Source organism: Scyliorhinus torazame, chromosome 21 (assembly GCF_047496885.1).
Source record: "Scyliorhinus torazame isolate Kashiwa2021f chromosome 21, sScyTor2.1, whole genome shotgun sequence".
Lineage (NCBI taxonomy): Eukaryota > Metazoa > Chordata > Chondrichthyes > Carcharhiniformes > Scyliorhinidae > Scyliorhinus > Scyliorhinus torazame.
This window is the reverse complement of record NC_092727.1, coordinates 128592597-128610331: the sequence shown is the minus strand read 5'-3', so window position 1 is coordinate 128610331 and position 17735 is coordinate 128592597. Positions and strand designations below refer to the sequence as shown.

Genomic DNA, 17735 nt, shown 5'->3' with positions numbered 1-17735 from the left:
AAGCCGGGAATCGAACCTGGGACGCTGGGGCTGTGAAGCAACAGTGCTAACCACTGTGCTACCGTGCTGTATTCCCTATTGGATTTATTAGTGACCATCTTATATTTGTGGCCCTTAGTTTTGGTTTCAACCACAAGTGGAAACATCCTCTATCAAATCTCTCTCTTCAGGTCACCTCGGTTTTCTTTTTTTAAGAGAAAAGAGCCCTCCTGTTCCCTCCCTCCTGAAAGTTATAACCTCAGAAACCAGCCCTGTAACTGTGTTTGTGAAACTTCTCCAGCACCTCAATATCCTGTCTATAATACGGAGAGCAGAACTGTGCAGTGCTCCAGGTGAGCTACTTCACACTTCAGTGCGGATGGTTAATTGCATTTTGGGGGTGGTAGAAATTATTTTTTTCAGATATCTTCCATGATAGCTGTAGGTTTCTTTAAGGATTGAATGAATTGGGAAAAGTCAGTGAGAGAACAGATTGTACATAGATGACTGCACATAATTCTGGTTACAATGCTCCTAAATAGAACACGCATACACTGATGATAATCAACAGGAAAGGAACAAGAATGATTGCAAGTGTACCGAAGATGAGTTATGAGGAAAGATTAGAGAAGATTAAACTCTGTGGCTGAGAGAAAGGAAGTTAAAAAGAATCTTACCAAGGTATAATGGTGTACAGATAAGGTGAATCCGGAATATTATTTCCGTACAAGTCAGGCCAGAAAGACAAGACAATATAAATTTAAATTACTGAAAAGTTAATTTAAATCCAACTTGCCCGTCACCCGTTGCTTGTCGACCTACATTGGCTCCCGCTTCTCAACACCTTAAATTTAACATTCTCCTCTTCTGTTTCATGACTCTCTCCCCCGCTCACCACCCCCCCCCCCCCCCCCCCCCCCCAACCCCGGCAGTCCCGAAGAGCTGAAATTCACTATTTCAATTTCTCCAACTTTCACTTTGTTTAAACCTAACTTGGAATTCCCAGCCTCCGACTAGGATTTTGGCCTTTCCGAATATTGTCTTTGACCTGGCATTCATCTTTGCCTCATGACGTTTCTATGAAGCGCTCTGGGCTGATTTTCTTGTTGAAGGTGCTACATCAATGCGCGTTGTCATTGGCTGTTTTCAGAAAAATTTATTTCACTCAAAGGGGCGAGACATGGAGGAAAATGGCACCATTAATGATACTTGCAAATAAAGCAGTGGAATTTCAAAGAATCCCTACAGTGCAAAAGGAGGCCATTCAGCCCATCGAGTCTGCACCGACCCTCTGAAAGAGCACCTAGATCCAAAGGCCCGCCCTATCCCCATAATCCCATCTCGGGGCAGTTTAGCATGGCCAATCCACCTAACCTGCACATCTTTGAACTATGGGAGAAAACCGGAGCATCGTGCAGATACGGGGAGGATGTGGTGGTACAGGCGTGGAGGGCCGAAAGGCCTGTTCCTGTGCGGTTTCGATTTTTCCCAGTCCCCCGAAGTCGGAATTGAACCCGGGTCTCGGGCGTTGTGAGGCAGCAGTGCCAACCACTGAGCCAACTTAAGGGGTGGCTGGCTGAATTCATATTGGATGACTAGCATCTCCCTGACTTCATTGTTACTAATATTCTGTTGTGGTAAGGGGTGGGTGCAATGGACTGAGTTACGTTTTCTCATTCTATGTTGTATCCACGCACTGCAGAGAAGAACAGATGCTGAATTTTGAGAATCTGTGTACGTTCAGAACTGAGCTCAGACTGTCTATGTTCATTGCTCTTCAGACCTTTCACAGGCATCGTGAGAAGGAGAATGCTCACCCTATCACTCTCAGCTGGATATAAACAGGTCCTGGAGGTAAGCAGTAAAAAAACAACTCTTTCCTCTGGCTATGTTCACCAGAAGGAAAAAAAAAGATGCATTTCCTAAATTTCAAGATCGATCAGAAGGAGAAACCAGTAAGGAGAGAGAGAAATCTTTCTTTTTATTCTGTACCTCTGCGTTTTTTCTCCAAATAACCTTGCTTCATAATACTGGGCAGGTCCTGAGCCGCAATGTTTGCGATATCTCCATATTGTCCTAATGTAAAACAGAAGAGAGGTAGGAAAGTCAATACTTTGCGCCTGTGTAACAAAATCAGATTCACAATCTTAGCAGAGGAAAGTTTTAACATTAATAATTTTAGGAATCGTGAGTCAATGGTCCCCAGAAACCTGAAGATTGGGGGCTGGATGGGATGTTAAACTTTAAAAATCTCAAACTCAAACGCAACTGGTTTTAAAGAAGGCGAGGGAAGGGAGTGACGAGGGAGTGGGCTCCCATCACCCAGGTCAGTCACTTACATATTTTAATGGCACTCTGCAGGGTCCTGGTTCCGAGTTAGAAGCTCCAGTCTAGAGTCCCACTCCAAGACATTTTAACCATGGAAGGAGCTTTCATGACATGGCCAAACAAATTGATAACCAACCTGCTAATCCTTCCAATATACTCACGGCAGCAGTAAGAGCGCAAGTGTTGCAAGGGCAGCACGGAAGCACAAGTGATTAGCACTGTGGCTTCACAGCGCCTGGATCCCAGGTTCGATTCCCTGCTGGGTCACTATCTGTGCGGAGTCTGCACGTTCTCCCCATGTCTGCGTGGGTTTCCTCCGGGTGCTCCGGTTTCCTCCCACAGTCTAAAGACGTGCAGGTTAGGCGGATTGGCCGTGCTAAATTGCCCTTAGTGACTAAAAAAGGTTAGAAGGTGTTATTGGGTTACGGGGATAGGGTGTATGTGAGGGCTTAAGTGGGTCGGTGCAGACTCGATGGGCCGAATGGCCTCCTTCTGCACTGTATGTTCTATGTTCATTGGCCATTATTGAAAACGCGCTTTGCCAGCATCACAGTATACAGCGGCAATCCTTCATGATAAAGACATCTGACACTGGACAAACATGGCCGAAGAAAAAGAATGAGGCTCAGACGATGGAGGGGAGCAGGGAAGAGGAGTGGGAAGTGGAGGGTTAGGGGAAGGGGGAAAGTAGATGGGATGAGGACAGGACTGGATTTGGCTGTGATAGATTCAATCTATTTCAGCCAACACTTGAATGTCCACTTTGAGCAGGAAATGGAGATTCACAGGTGTCCAGATAATTGTCCCCATGCTGGAGTCAGTCTTCAAGAGAGGATTAATAAGAGGTGTAAAGTGGGGAGGGGGAGAAGACTGAGGAATAAGGAAAAACAACAGGGGGGGGGGGTGTGGAATCAGCTTCCCACTCAAGCTGCTTCAGAGTAACACAGAAAGTCTCCTGGTGTACAGCACATGGGGAACAGAAAAAGAGAACAATAAATATACATTAAGAAAAGCAAACGGCAGTGTTGAAAACATAATGACTTCTAACTGATATAGAACACTGACCTATACAGAGAGCAATGATCTTTTAATACCCCCTAATATGTTCAGAGACTCTCTGGGTGTCTACACAGCCTCGTTCATTGTTTAGTTTTCATTCTGCAAGATCTAAAGTGCAATGAGATCCTGTTCACCATTTCCTTATACATGTCCACCTGCAGAAATGGGATAAGGAGGTTCTTCCAACCTTGAAGAATCTGGTAGGATCCTGCACCATATTTTGCGATCTTCATGTTCTTTTCCCAGAGGGAATGATGTCAAGTTGTGCAATGATTTGCAGTTTCATTAACTCTCTGGGTGTAGTCGTATACTGGGCTAGGTGTTTTATGGCCTCTCAGAATCTGTTCAATGAGTAGTGGGGGGTGCTGTCCGCAATGCTGGACATGAGCATCCCGCTGGATGTCAATCCCAGATTTCCAAGCCAGAGGTCTCCATTCTCTGGGATTGTCTGGAATGGGATTTGAACCCTGCACCTTCTAACCCAGAGGCTCACATGCTCCCATTGAGCTAGAGAATGAGTCTGCTCCCCACGTAATTAAATAGGGATAGATGTATAACATTTATCCTATCCAGAATTACTGTTGTTTTGGCTTTAATCTCAGGATTCTCTTCACTAGCCTTAGCGCATAGAGTGACCGTCTCAATACTCAACCAGAAAGTTCAAATCCCACTTCAGATATTTGAGCATGGATATCGAGGGAGTACCGAGGGAGGGCTGACCATCAGAGATGCCGCCTTTCACTGCAGAGGTTAAACTGAGGTCCCATCTGCCCTCTCAGGTGAATGTAAAAGACCCTACAGCTACTATTTTGATGAAGACCAGGGGAGCAATAATTACTCCTCAATCAACATCACACAAGAAAATAAACAGATTATCTCATTGTTATCACACTGTTCCTTTTGGGAGGTTATGTGCACAATTGGCTGCCACGCTTCCCATATTACATTAGTGATGACTGAGGCAGAAAACCTGACGCACACAAATCAGAGGATCCCCAATAATTTAGAATATTTCAGAACCAATGCCTTGCACAGCAGAGTCATGTCAGATTCATAATTTTCAAAATGGACTGGATCCAGTACCGAATTTCCTTGAACTGTTTTTTCTTTTAAAAATAGACATTAAAAGGCGGCTGAGGTGGCTGCTGAGGGTCAGGTGACTTTTGCAATTTCTTCACAGTCTCTGGAAAGATCCATGTTGTGGAGATGTCGGCGCTGGACTGGGGTGGACACAGGAAGAGGTCTTACATCACCAGTTTAAAGTCCAACAGGTTTATTTGGAATCACGAACTTTCGGAGCGTAGCTCCTTCATCAGGTGAAATTCACACCTCCTACTGTTTGTGGACTCAGCCAAAACTCAAAATCTATGGACCCTTGGATTTCCTGTCTCCGAGTTCGGAACTTAACAACGAGAGCTGTAGTGAAACTAGTTCACTAGAAGTATCCATTCCCCACTGTGTAACAGTGGCTTGGAACTTCAAATCACTCTGGGTGGACAATAGAAGTATTGCTCAGGTGGGCACCTGATTGAAACTGACTTTTGATAACCTTACATACTCCACACACCAGGGAGAAACAAGTCAGTCTGCAAACAACAATGCAAGAAACAGAAGTAGCAGCAAAGGCAGAAATATCTCTGCCTTAAAACTAGAGGCTGCAACATTGTACAGTCTCCAAGCCTGTTCCTTTTCAGGTTGACCAGAAAATCAATCTCCTAGGAATATGCCTACAAGCAACTAACTTTGTGACCTGCTGATAAATCCATCTCTTCGAGAGAATCCTGCAACGACTTTGGTATACGACTATCATTATTGAATTCACATAGCTACACTTTTAAAGAGTGGAAGAGAACCCTTTCTAGGTCAGCACCAAGCCAAGCTCATGACATGATTTACAACTTTGTTTGTAACTTATAACGGTTCATGAACCTCGTAAACTCTATTTTCCTTGCATATGCCCAGTATGTGTGTCTGGTACTTGAGCAACATAGCATTAGATCTTTGGGGTGAATACGTGAATGAATAATTTGCCTCATTTAAACCCCAAAAAACTTGCTGCTGGTTATTCAAATTGATCACACATTCAGGGATTAAGAAACACCCACATCTTCCTTTTCAAAACATACTGATTACAGGCAGTAAGGGATGGGATAGGGGTTTCAGTTCTCTCATCTCTCCCTGGCTGTAACAATCATTTTCACTTTTTTCTTTTTGAATGACAGAGGCATCTTTAAACTAAAGCCCTGGCGAGAAGGATTAGGGAAAACCCCAAGGCGTTCTACACTTACGTGAGAAATAAGAGGATGATCAGAGTGAGAGTAGGGCCGATCAGGAATAGTGGAGGGAACTTGTGCCTAGAGTCTGAGGAGATGGGGGAGGCCCTAAATGAATATTTTGCTTCAGTATTCACTAGAGAGAGGGACCTTGTTGCTCATGAGAACAGTGTGAACCAGGTTAATAGACTCGAACAGGTTGATATTAAGAAGGAGGATGTGCTGGAAATTTTGAAAAGCATCAGGATAGATAAGTCCCCTGGGCCTGACGGGATATACCCAAGGTTACTACGGGAAGCGAGGGAGGAGATTGCTGCACCGTTGGCGATGATCTTTGCGTCCTCACTCTCCACTGGAATAGTACCGCATGATTGGGGGGAGACGAATGTTGATCCCCTGTTCAAGAAAGGCAATAGGAAAATCCCTGGGAATTACAGACCCATCAGTCTTACATCTGTGGTGAGCAAAATATTGGAAAGGATTCTGAGAGATAGGATTTATGATTATTTAGAAAAACATAGTTTGATTAATGATAGTCAGCATGGCTTTGTGAGGGGCAGATCATGCCTCACAAGCCTCATTGAATTCTTTGAGGATGTGACGAGACACATCAATGAAGGTCGGGCAGTGGATGTGGTGCATTTGGATTTCAGTAAGGCTCCCCATGGTAGGCTCATTCAGAAGGTTAGGGGGCATGAGATACAGGGAAACCTGGCTGTCTGGATACAGAATTGGCTGGCCGAAAGAAGACAGCGAGTGGTAGTATATGGAAAGTATTCCGCCTGGAAGTCGATGACCAGTGGTGTCCCGCAAGGATGTGTTCTGGGGCCTCTGCTCTTTGTGGTTTTTATAAATGACTTGGATGAGGAAGTGGAAGGGTGGGTTAGTAAGTTTGCCGATGACACGAAGGTTGGGGGAGTTGTAGATAGTGTTGAGGGTTGTTGCAGGTTACAACAGGACATTGACAGGATGCAGAGCTGGGCTGAGAAGTGGCAGATGGAATTCAACCTTGAAAAATGTGAAGTGATTCATTTTGGAAGGTCGAATTTGAATGCTGAATACAGGGTTAAAGGCAGGATTCTTGGAAGTGTGGAGGAACAGAGGGATCTTGGGGTCCACGTACATAGATCCCTCAAAGTTGTCACCCAGGTTGATAGGGTTGTTAAGAAGGCGTACGGTCTGTGGAGGAAGGCACAGGGGAGGAGGTATGAATATGGGGAAAAGGCTAGTCGCCTGTTGGCGCACCAACTGCGAAAGAGGGCAGCAGCGAGGGAGATAGGAGGAATTAGGGATGAAAGGGGAGACACCGTGCGAAGGGCAGGAAAAATAAATGAGGTGTTTAAGACCTTTTATGAAGAACTGTATAGGTCTCAGCCCCCAGAGGGAGAGGAGGGGATGCGGCAGTTCCTGGATCAGTTGAGGTTCCCGAAAGTGGAGGAGCAGGCGGTGGCAGGCCTGCGGGCGCCGATTGAGGTGGACAAGGTTATTAAGGGACTGGGAAGCATGCAAGCAGGGAAGGCCCCGGGGCCAGACGGGTTCCCGGTGGAATTCTACAGAAAATATGTGGACTTGTTGGCCCCGTTGTTGGCGAGGACGTTCAATGAGGCCAGGGAAGGGGGGACACTACCCCCGACAATGTCGGAGGTGACAATATCGCTAATTTTGAAGAGGGACAAAGATCCGATGCAGTGTGGGTCCTATAGACCTATTTCACTATTGAACGTGGACGCCAAACTGCTAGCATCGAGGATAGAGGACTGTGTCCCAGGGGTGGTGCATGAAGACCAGACAGGGTTCGTAAAAGGGAGGCAATTGAATGTTAACGTGCGACGGCTATTAGAGGTGATAATGATGCCCTCAGTGGAGGGGGAGGCAGAGATAATGGCGGCAATGGACGCAGAGAAGGCATTTGATAGGGTGGAGTGGGAGTATTTATGGGAAGTGTTAAGGAGGTTTGGGAACGGATTTATTCGCTGGGTTAGACTACTTTATGGGGCACCAACGGCAAGCGTAGTTACAGATCGACATAGATCGGAGTATTTCCGATTATATAGGGGAACAAGACAGGGATGCCCGCTGTCTCCATTGTTGTTTGCGCTGGCAATTGAACCTCTGGCCATGGCGCTGAGAGACTCCAGGAAATGGAGAGGGGTGACTAGAGGGGGAGAAGAACACCGAGTCTCGTTATACGCGGATGACCTATTGCTATACGTGTCGGACTCAGCGGGGGGGATGATAGAGGTTATGCGAATCTTGAGGAGGTTCGGGGAATTTTCGGGGTATAGGTTAAACATGGGGAAGAGTGAATTATATGTGATACATCCAGGGGACCAGAGTAGAGAGATAGAAGGCTTACCGCTAAGGAAAGTGGAAAGAAACTTCCGATACTTGGGGATTCAGATCGCTAGGAGCTGGGGAAACTTGCACAGACTTAATCTGACACGGCTGGTAGAACAAATGGAGGAGGACTTTAGGAGGTGGGACATGCAGCCTTTATCGCTGGCGGGCAGGGTGCAGGCAATTAAGATGATGGTCCTCCCGAGGTTCTTATTTGTATTTAAATGTCTCCCTATTTTAATCACCAGGACCTTTTTTAATAAAATAGATAGGAGCATTACGAGCTTTGTGTGGGCAGGGAAAGTTCCGAGAGTAAGGAGGGGGTTCCTGCAGCGCAGTAGGGACAGAGGAGGACTGGCACTACCGAACTTGGGAGATTATTATTGGGCCGCCAATGTGGCAATGATACGTAGATGGATGATGGAGGGTGAGGGAGCGGCGTGGAAAAGGCTGGAGAGAAGGTCCTGTAAAGGGACGAGTCTAGAGGCGCTGGTGACGGCGCCGCTACCGTTCTCACCGAAAAAGTACACCACGAACCCGGTGGTGGCGGCAACACTGAACATATGGGGACAGTGGAGGCGACAGAGAGGGGTGCGGGGAGCCCTGGTGGGGTCCCCTATCAGGAACAACCATAGGTTCGCCCCAGGAAGAATGGATGGAGGATTTCAGAGCTGGTACCAGTTGGGAATTAGGAAGGTGGGAGATTTATTCATAGATGGGACTTTTGCGAGCTTGGGAGCACTGGAGGAAAAGTATAAGTTACCCCAGGGGAATTTCTTGAGATATATGCAGGTGAGGGCGTTTACTAGACAACAGGTGAGGGAATTTCCGCGGCTCCCGACACAGGGGATACAGGACAGGGTGCTTTCAGGGGTGTGGGTCGGAGAGGGCAAGGTGTCAGAGATTTATAGAGAAATGAGGGAAGAGGGGGAGGAGTCGGTGGGCGAACTAAAAAGAAAGTGGGAAGAAGAATTAGGGGAGGAGATAGAGGAGGGTATGTGGGCTGATGCCCTAAGCAGGGTAAATTCCTCTTCCTCATGCGCCAGGCTTAGCCTGATTCAATTTAAGGTGCTACATAGAGCACACATAACGGGGGCAAGATTGAGCAGGTTCTTTGGAGTGGAGGACAAATGTGGGAGGTGTGGCGGGAGCCCGGCAAACCACGCACATATGTTTTGGGCGTGCCCGGCACTGGAAGGGTATTGGAAGGGAGTGACGGGAGTGATTTCGCAGGTGGTGAAGGCCCGGGTCAAACCAGGCTGGGGGTTAGCTCTATTTGGAGTTGCGGAAGAGCCGGGAGTGCAGGAGGCGAAAGAGGCCGATGTCGTGGCCTTTGCGTCCCTCGTAGCCCGGCGCAGGATCCTACTCATGTGGAAGGAGGCGAAACCCCCCAGACTGGAGGCCTGGGTAAACGATATGGCGGGGTTTATTAAACTGGAGCAGATAAAGTTTGCCCTGAGAGGATCGGCTCAAGGGTTCACCAGGCGGTGGCAGCCATTTCTCGACTACCTAGGGGAACGTTAGAGGGAAGACGGATGACCAGCAGCAGCAACCCGGGGGGGGGGGGGCAGTTGAGTATAGGGCAATAGAGTACGAGGTTTTGTTACTTGTATATTATTATTACTATTGTTAAAAAGTTTAAAAATTTCTGTTTTGTTACTGTTATCGTTTCGCTTGTTTTGTAAGCGGGAAAAATGTTGCTCAGGGAAAAAAATTTCAATAAAATATATTTTAAAAAAAAAAAGGCGGCGTACGGTGTGTTGGCTTTCATTAACAGGGGGATTGAGTTTAAGAGCCGTGGGGTTTTGCTGCAGCTTTCTAAAACCCTAGTTAGACCACACTTGGAATATTGTGTCCAGTTCTGGTCGCCTCATTATAGGAAGGATGTGGATGCTTTGGAGAGGGTGCAGAGATTTACCAGGATGCTGCCTGGACTGGAGGGCATGTCTTATGAAGAAAGGTTGAGGGAGCTAGGGCTTTTCTCACTGGAGCGAAGAAGGAAGAGAGGTGACTTGATAGAGGTGTACAAGGTGATGAGAGGCATGGACAGAGTGGATAGCCAGAGACTTTTCCCCAGGGCGGAAATGGCTGTCACGAGGGGACATAATTTGAAGGTGATTGGAGGAAGGTACAGGAGCGATGTCAGAGGTTCTTTACACAGTGAGTGGTGGGTGTGTGGAATGCACTGCCAGCAGAGGTGGTGGAGTCAGAGTCATTGGGACATTTAAGCGACTCTTGGACAGGCACATGGACAGCAGTAAATTGAAGGGGTGTAGGTTAGGTTGATCTTAGATCAGGATAAATGATCGGCACAATATCGTGGGCTGAAGGACCTGTACTGTGCTGTACTGTTCTATGTTCCATGTTCTATTCATCAAAACAGCACTGGAAATTCCTGATGGAAAATTGACCTCACTTACTGTGCCCAGAAATTCTCAGATATTTTCCAGTAAACAGAATAATTCCCTTCACTCTCTCAATATGAGAATGTGACAAAGAACCAACAAAAATACATGATGTAAAAATATTAATAATAATAATCTTTACTCTTGTCACCAGTAGGTTTACATTAACACTGCAATGAAGTTACTGTGAAAATCCCCTAGTCGCCACATTCCGGCGCCTGTTCAGGTACACTGAGGGAGAATTCAGAATGTCCAATTCACCTAACAGCACATCTTTCGGGACTTGTGGGAGGAAACCGGAGCACCCGGAGGGAACCCACGCACACACGGGGAGAATGTGCAGACTCGGCACAGACAGTGATGTTGTTGTATGTGATGTTGCAGTAAAAAGTGCATTTAAAAAATAATTCTCTGATATGAGCATCGCTGACAAGGTCAGCGTTTATTGCCGAGCCTATTGGCCTACAGAAGGTATTATTGAGCTGCCTTCCTGGACTGTGGCAGTCCATGTGGTGTGGGTACCATCACCGTGCTGTTAGGAAGTTACAGGATTCTGAACCAAGAGTAAAGGAACAGCGAGATATGTGGCTTGGAGGGGAACTTGCAAGTGGTGGTCTTCCCATATATTCAGGCTTACGCAGTTAACTTGCAAGTAGCATTTGTGTCACAATTTCCAGGCAATGGTTACCTTCAATGAGAGAGAATCTAACCATCTCCCTATGACATTGAATGGCATTGCCATCACTGAATCCCCCACCATCATCGTGGGGTGACCATTGTCCAGGAACATAACTGGACCAGCCATTTAAATATAGTGACTACAAGAGCAGATCAGAGGCTGGGAATCCTGCAGCGAGTAACTCACCTCCTGACTCCCCGATTGATGTCCATCATCTACAAGACACACACCAGGGGTGTTAGAGCATATGCCCCATTTGCCCAGATGAATGCAGCTCCAACAACACTTAAGAAACACAACACCACCCAGGACAACGCAGCCCGCTTGATTGACACCACATTTATCACCTTCAACATTCACTCCCTTCAATCACGCACAATAGCAGCAGTGTGCACCATCTACTATAAGCAGTGTAGTAACTCACCCAAGTCCTTCCACAGCACGTTCCAAAGCTATGATCTCTACCTCCTAGAAGGACAAGGGCAGGTGATGCATGGGAACACGACTACACCGTGATTCCTGATTTGCAACAATATCGGCGTTCCTTAATTGTCACTGGGTCAAAACCTTGGAATCCCCTCCCTAACAGCACTGTGGGTGTACCTACACCGCATGGACTACAGCGGTTCAAGAAGGCAGCTCACCACCACCTTCTCAAGGGCAATTAGGAACTTCGAATAAATCCTAGTTTTGTTAGTGATGTTCAAATCCCATGAATGCATCAAGAAAATGTTCGAACCCGGATCTGTGCCAAGATAGCTGTTCTCAGCTTGGATGGCTGTAGTTAAAACTGGCCTCTGGCATGGTAGCTAGACAGAAAAAACAACGTGCCTGGTTGTTACCGTGCTGGAATATGCATGTGCATATCTGCAGAATGGAGGCAAGATTGTTTTTGCTTTCTGCGAAGCATCCCGCAGTCAAATAGCCCCTCTGGTACTCGTTATCAAAGCTGATCTGTGATGAATGGCCATTTTGGAGAGAGCACCAGCAGTGTAGACACCAACGAAACTGTGAGAGGGCAAGGGGCGACGAGTGGGGCATTGGAGAGAGGGGGAGGCAAAGGGGGGCTTGTCGGAGGCAAGAATTCTGAGCTTTATTGATGTACTCCCACACGTGTTGAGATTGGCCGTTTGCAAATGAGATAAATAGAGATACAGGCCAGCGAGCACACATATTCCACCGTCGAGCTAACATGCTGAAATTCACATTCCAGTTATCCTGTAGCTTTCTTATGCAAGAACAGTTTTTTTGTGGTGAGGCTCATTAAACTTCTATTATTCGTCAGACGATGCGCAGAGTCAAATAAGAGTGGAAAAAACCCCGGCGAAAGTCGTGTTGGGATGAAAGTTCCTCCTGAGCACACTCGCACATCTGAACTAACTGGGGAGAGGAGAATAAATGACCAAAGTAGCAACATCCCGTTCTACAGATGCAATAAATATATTTATTTTATTCAAAAATTTGCTTTCAATACACACACACACACACACACACACACACGATCCTGCACAGGACCTGGGAGGAAAGATTCCCTTCACCCTCCTGATGGCTCACATCAATATGCATGGTTTAAAAAGAATTGAATTAGCCGGGGAGCTACATTGTTCACCGCGCGATGCTTCACCAGTTAATTTCATTGCGCGCACACTGTCTGATATTCCCCGGGATTCTCATACAACATCCAGTGCATAAATCATTCAGCACAGGCTGGTAATTCAATGAAATAAGCCACGAAATTGAAAGCTTCATCTGGTCCATTAAAAGATCAATTAAGGTCCTGCAAACCCTGCAGACACTAACAGCATTTTCCCTCTCTCTCCGCATTTAATTTATCTGATTGGTCCCTTTGTTATGTGCAGGTTAATGATGCGAGCAGGCGTTGTATTGAAGCCCACATGCACACCCAGTTAGTTATTTCTTTAATATTACTGCTTTTTATTATTATTTTTGTTTTAAATCCCCCTCCCCCTCCTCACTAAACAGCTGGCTGTCTAATCCACACCAGCAAGAGGTCCGACACAGCAGTAATCACACAGACTTCCAGAATGTATACACATGGTTGGTGTGATTAACAGAGAAACTGGGCAGCTGCACTAGGACCAATAATGTCTTTGCCAGTTTTTAAACATATTTTATTTAATTGCCTTCCCCCCCCCTCCCACCTCTCCAGAGGCTGGAGGACAACATCCCAGCCGACACACACACAGTGCAGTACTGAGGGAGTGCTGGACTGTCGGAGGTGTCATCACAGTGAGGTCCTGTCCCCCCTCTCGGGTGGATGTAGCAGACATCATTCCAGTATTTCAGAGAAAAGGAGAATTCTCCCCACTGTCCCAGGCCAATATTTAGCCCTCAGTTTGACAAACTGCTCATCCTGTGCAGGGGAAGGGTGGGTGTAAATTGGTTTGCTTCACTTCCAAGAAGTACATGATTGGCTGTAAAGCATTTTAAGGACATGTTGAGATGGTGGAATGCGCTTTACATAGATACATAGAAGATAGGAGCAGGAGGAGGCCTTTTGGCCCTTCGAGCCTGCTCCGCCATTCATCACCATCATGGCTGATCATCCAACTCAATAGCCTAATCCTGCTTTCTCCCCATAGCCTTTGATCCCATTCTCCCCAAGTGCAATATGAAATGAAAATCGCTTATTGTCACAAGTAGGCTTCAAATGAAGTTACTGTGAAAAGCCCCTAGTCGCCACATTCCGGCACCTGTTCAGGGAGGCTGTTACGGGAATTGAACCGTGCTGCTGGCCTGCCTTGGTCTGCTTTCAAAGCCAGCGATTTAGCCCTGTGCTAAACAGCCCCTCTTGAATATCCAGCCGCCTCTTGAATATATTCAATGTTTTAGCATCAACTACTTCCTGTGGTCATGAATTCCACAGGCTCACCACTCTTTGTTTCCTTATATCTGTCCGGAATGGTTTACCCAGAATCCTCAGACTGTGACCCCTGGTTCTGGACACACCCATCATTGGTAACATCTTCCCTGCATCTACCCTGCCTAGTCCTGTTAGAATTTTATAAGTCTCCATGAGATCCCCCCCCCCCGCCCCTCCCCCCCATTTTCTGAACTCCAGTGAGAACAATCCCAACTTAGTCAATCTCTCGTCATATGACAGTCCCGCCATCCCTGGAATCAGTCTGGTGATTTATAAATTCAACTCTTACTTTACAAGACCGCATTGGACATGACCCGTCCAGTTCACTTGGACAGACTTTGTTCAGGGTTGTTGGACAGTGTGTAGGAGCTCCAAACCCTGGTGTCTTATTGTTCTTCAGCCATGCCCCACGATGGCAGATCATCTCACCCAACACAAACCCCGCGCATCCAACATGGGATCTTCCCGCTATCTGTGGCTCAATTACATCCCAAGCTTTCTCTCTGACCCTTTCGGGATTTGGGGAATACAAGATGCAGAAGAAGCCACATCCACTCAGCAAAAGCTTCAAACAACACACCTGTGGAAGAATTCTGCAGTGAGACAGTGGAATAATTTGCTAAGAATTCAATCGCACTTTGCCATGTCCTTCCGGTTATTGCATATTCTAATTGGATTTTTATGAATTGACAATGCTTAGAACATAGAATTTACAGTGCAGATGGAGGCCATTTGGCCCATCGAGTCTGCACCGGTTCTTGGAAAGAACCCCATTTAAGCCCCACACCTCCACCCTATCCCCGTAACCCAGTAACCCCACCTAACCTTTTTTGGACACCAAGGGTAATTTAGCATGGCCAGTGGACCTAACCTGCAAATCTTTGAACTGTTGGAGGAAACCGGAGCGCCCGGAGGAAACCCACGCAGACACAGGGAGAACATGCAAGCTCCGCACAGACAGTGACCCAAGCCGGGAATCGAACCAGGGACCCTGCCGATGAGAAGCAACCATGCTAACCACTGTGCTATCGTGCTGCCCTTCTTGTGGTCATAATGATGGAGGATGTCAGCATTTTGGTAGCACCGCCAGGCACTCCGAAGCTTGATGAAGACCAGGCCTTTGCAGTGTAAGAACTCCAATCTCAAAGGGTGACCCCCTCCCTATACTACACCAATGGAACATGGAGCTCAGCTGCCCTGTGGTCTGTCTGGGGGAGATGCTGAGGAGCAGAGTAGATGCACTTTAAATCTCCACGGCAGTCACTGCAGGAACTGAACGGAAACTGTCAAATTCATTTCACATGGGAATTGGCGACACACGCAGGACACGTTCATTCACTCAGCATGGGCTGTACTTAAAGGATGTTGCTCACTTTCGTGTTTGGAATTGATAAAGACGTTAAGCATGCAAAATGATATTTACATTGAATACATTAAAATAAATTATAATTACAGAAAAATGCATCAAACTAACAGGATATTCTGTCTGGGAGAAGGAGGCAAGGGAACATCTTTGTCTGCAGTTTGTAGCAAAGGTGGAAATAGAGACCTGCATTTATATAGTGCCTGTCACAATCTCAGGCCATCTCAAACCTACCCTCTTTGACCAAGCTTCTGAGCACCTGTGCAAACATCTCCTTATGCGGCTCAGTGACAAATGTTGTTTATTTACAATCCTCAGAAGCATCTTGTGATGTTTTACTACTTCAAAAGTTGCTGTTGTTGTTTACGGTCAATGAAGTACTTTTTGGAACGTCGGCTCTGTTGCCATGCAGCTTCTGAGTTCCCTGCAGTGATTCTGCGTTGTTTCAACTCTCTCCCCGTCCAGCTCCCAACTAAAAAAAACTAACACCTTGGGCGAGATTGTCCAGTCTCCCAGCCGCGTGTTTCCGGCGACGCCCCATTCGCTGGTGGCGGGATTCTATCTTCCCGCCGCTTGTCAATGGGATTTCACATTGAAGCCATCCCATGCCGCCGGGAAACCCTCGAGCAGGGGTGCACTGCCAGCGGGAAAGGGGAATCCCAACGGCCGTAGAATTCCGGCCATATTTGCGCTGGGGTTTAAACTGAATTCAGCCTTACACGGCGCAGAGGACCCAGGTTCGATCCCGGCCACGAGTCACTGACCGTGTGGAGTTTGCGCATTCTCCCCGTGTCTGCGTGGGTCTCACCCCCACAACCCAAAGATGTGCAGGGTAGCTGGATTGGCCACGCTAAATTGGCGTTTAATTGGAAAAAAAGAATTAGGTACTCTAAATTTATTTTTAAAAACTGAATTCAGCTTACCCGGCCGAATCCTACCCGGAATCTCAGGGAATCCTGGAGCTCAAATCATGTGCTCTGCTTTGACAACAGTTTGAACATTGTTTAAAAAGTCGCCAAAATATTAAGTTATTGATGTTCAAATAGAAAATCTATGAAACAATAAATAAAACTGCTATTGTACAACAAGCTCCAGGTCGACTTCTAATTATGGAGATAATCATCTGATCTGCAGGCCAGTAAATAAGGGCAATATTTCAAATAAGAATGCAGTTTTTATTTTGAAAGACTTTGGTGGATGAAGGGCTATTGCTCGACTTCTGGGCAAACAGACTGAGGAACAAGTTTCTCTGAGTCACATAAATCTCAGTACCTCAGACACCAGGAGTTGCTTCACAATTTGCACAGGAACAAAATACTGCAGATGCTGGAAATATGAAACAAAAACAAAAGAAGTGCTGGGGGCAAAACTCAGCAGCTTGGGCAGAATCTGTGGAGGACAACAGAAGGAACGTTTCAGGGCGAGGACAGTTCACCAGAAAGTTCTGATTTAAGGTCAAAAGACCTGAAACGTGCACTTCCTTTCTCTCCACAGCTGCCGCCTGACCTGCTGAGTATTTCCAGCATTTGTTTTGTTTTCCTTCTAACTCTGGTCCTGTTCCCTGCTCCTTCCGCATCACTTGCTGTGTGCTTTCCTGCTCAATCTCTGACCACAGCAGATCACTCCAGCGGCAGCATGTAGAGAGCAGCTGCACACGAGGTGGCTCCCACCAGAGTCCTTTGATTTTGGCCCCTTTTCACCCAGTTTCCGGGGGTGAGTTGGGGAGGAACGTGGCCAGTTCGATGGGATAAGAGTCCCACATAAAGTACAAGACAAGGCAGCAGATCGGTAGAGAGTTGTCGTCAGATTTAGAAGCTTCTTGAACTTCGCCTGCTGAGAAAATGGTGGTGACTCCTGCCGTGACTATGCCACTCCACTGACGGCTGAGATGCTTACAGGCACCTTGGAGGTGGAACTTTTAATTACGGCAGGCTGTCTCTGAACACCTCGACAGAGCAATCGATGGGGCCCTGGGCCCCTGTTTATAGAGTAATAGAATCATAAAGGTTCTACAGCAGGGTAAAGGCTCCTCAGCCCATTGTGTCTGCACCTAACTATTCTAATCCCATTTCCCAGCACTTGGCCCATAGACCTGACTGCCCTGGGATCACAAGTACTCCTCGAAAAACTTTTTCAATGTTCTGAGGGTCTCTGCCTCCACCCCCCTTTCAAGCAGCGAGTTCCAGACTCCCACCCCCCCTCTCTGGGTGAAAAGGCTTTTCCTCACATCCCCTCTAAACCTCCTGCTCCTTACCTTAAATCTCTGCCTCCTGGTCATTGATCCCTCCACCAAGGGGAAACGTTGCTTCCGGTCTACTCTCTCTATGCCCCTCATAATTTTATATATCTCAATCGTGTCCCCCCTCAGTCTCCTCTGCTCCAAGGAAAACAACCCCTGTCTATCCAATCTCTCTTCATAGCAAAAACT

The 17735-nt window shown here is 46.9% G+C and overlaps 1 protein-coding gene across 1 annotated transcript in view; it reads right to left on the bottom strand.

Annotated features, from left to right (window-relative positions):
• LOC140398650 (src kinase-associated phosphoprotein 1-like) overlaps nt 1-17735 on the bottom strand; it is a 514762-nt gene that overhangs the window by 192029 nt on the left and 304998 nt on the right. Inside the window, exon 6 of the mRNA XM_072487554.1 lies at nt 1972-2055. Within this exon, the coding sequence (XP_072343655.1) occupies nt 1972-2055 (84 nt within the window). The remainder of the gene's footprint in view (nt 1-1971; nt 2056-17735) is intronic.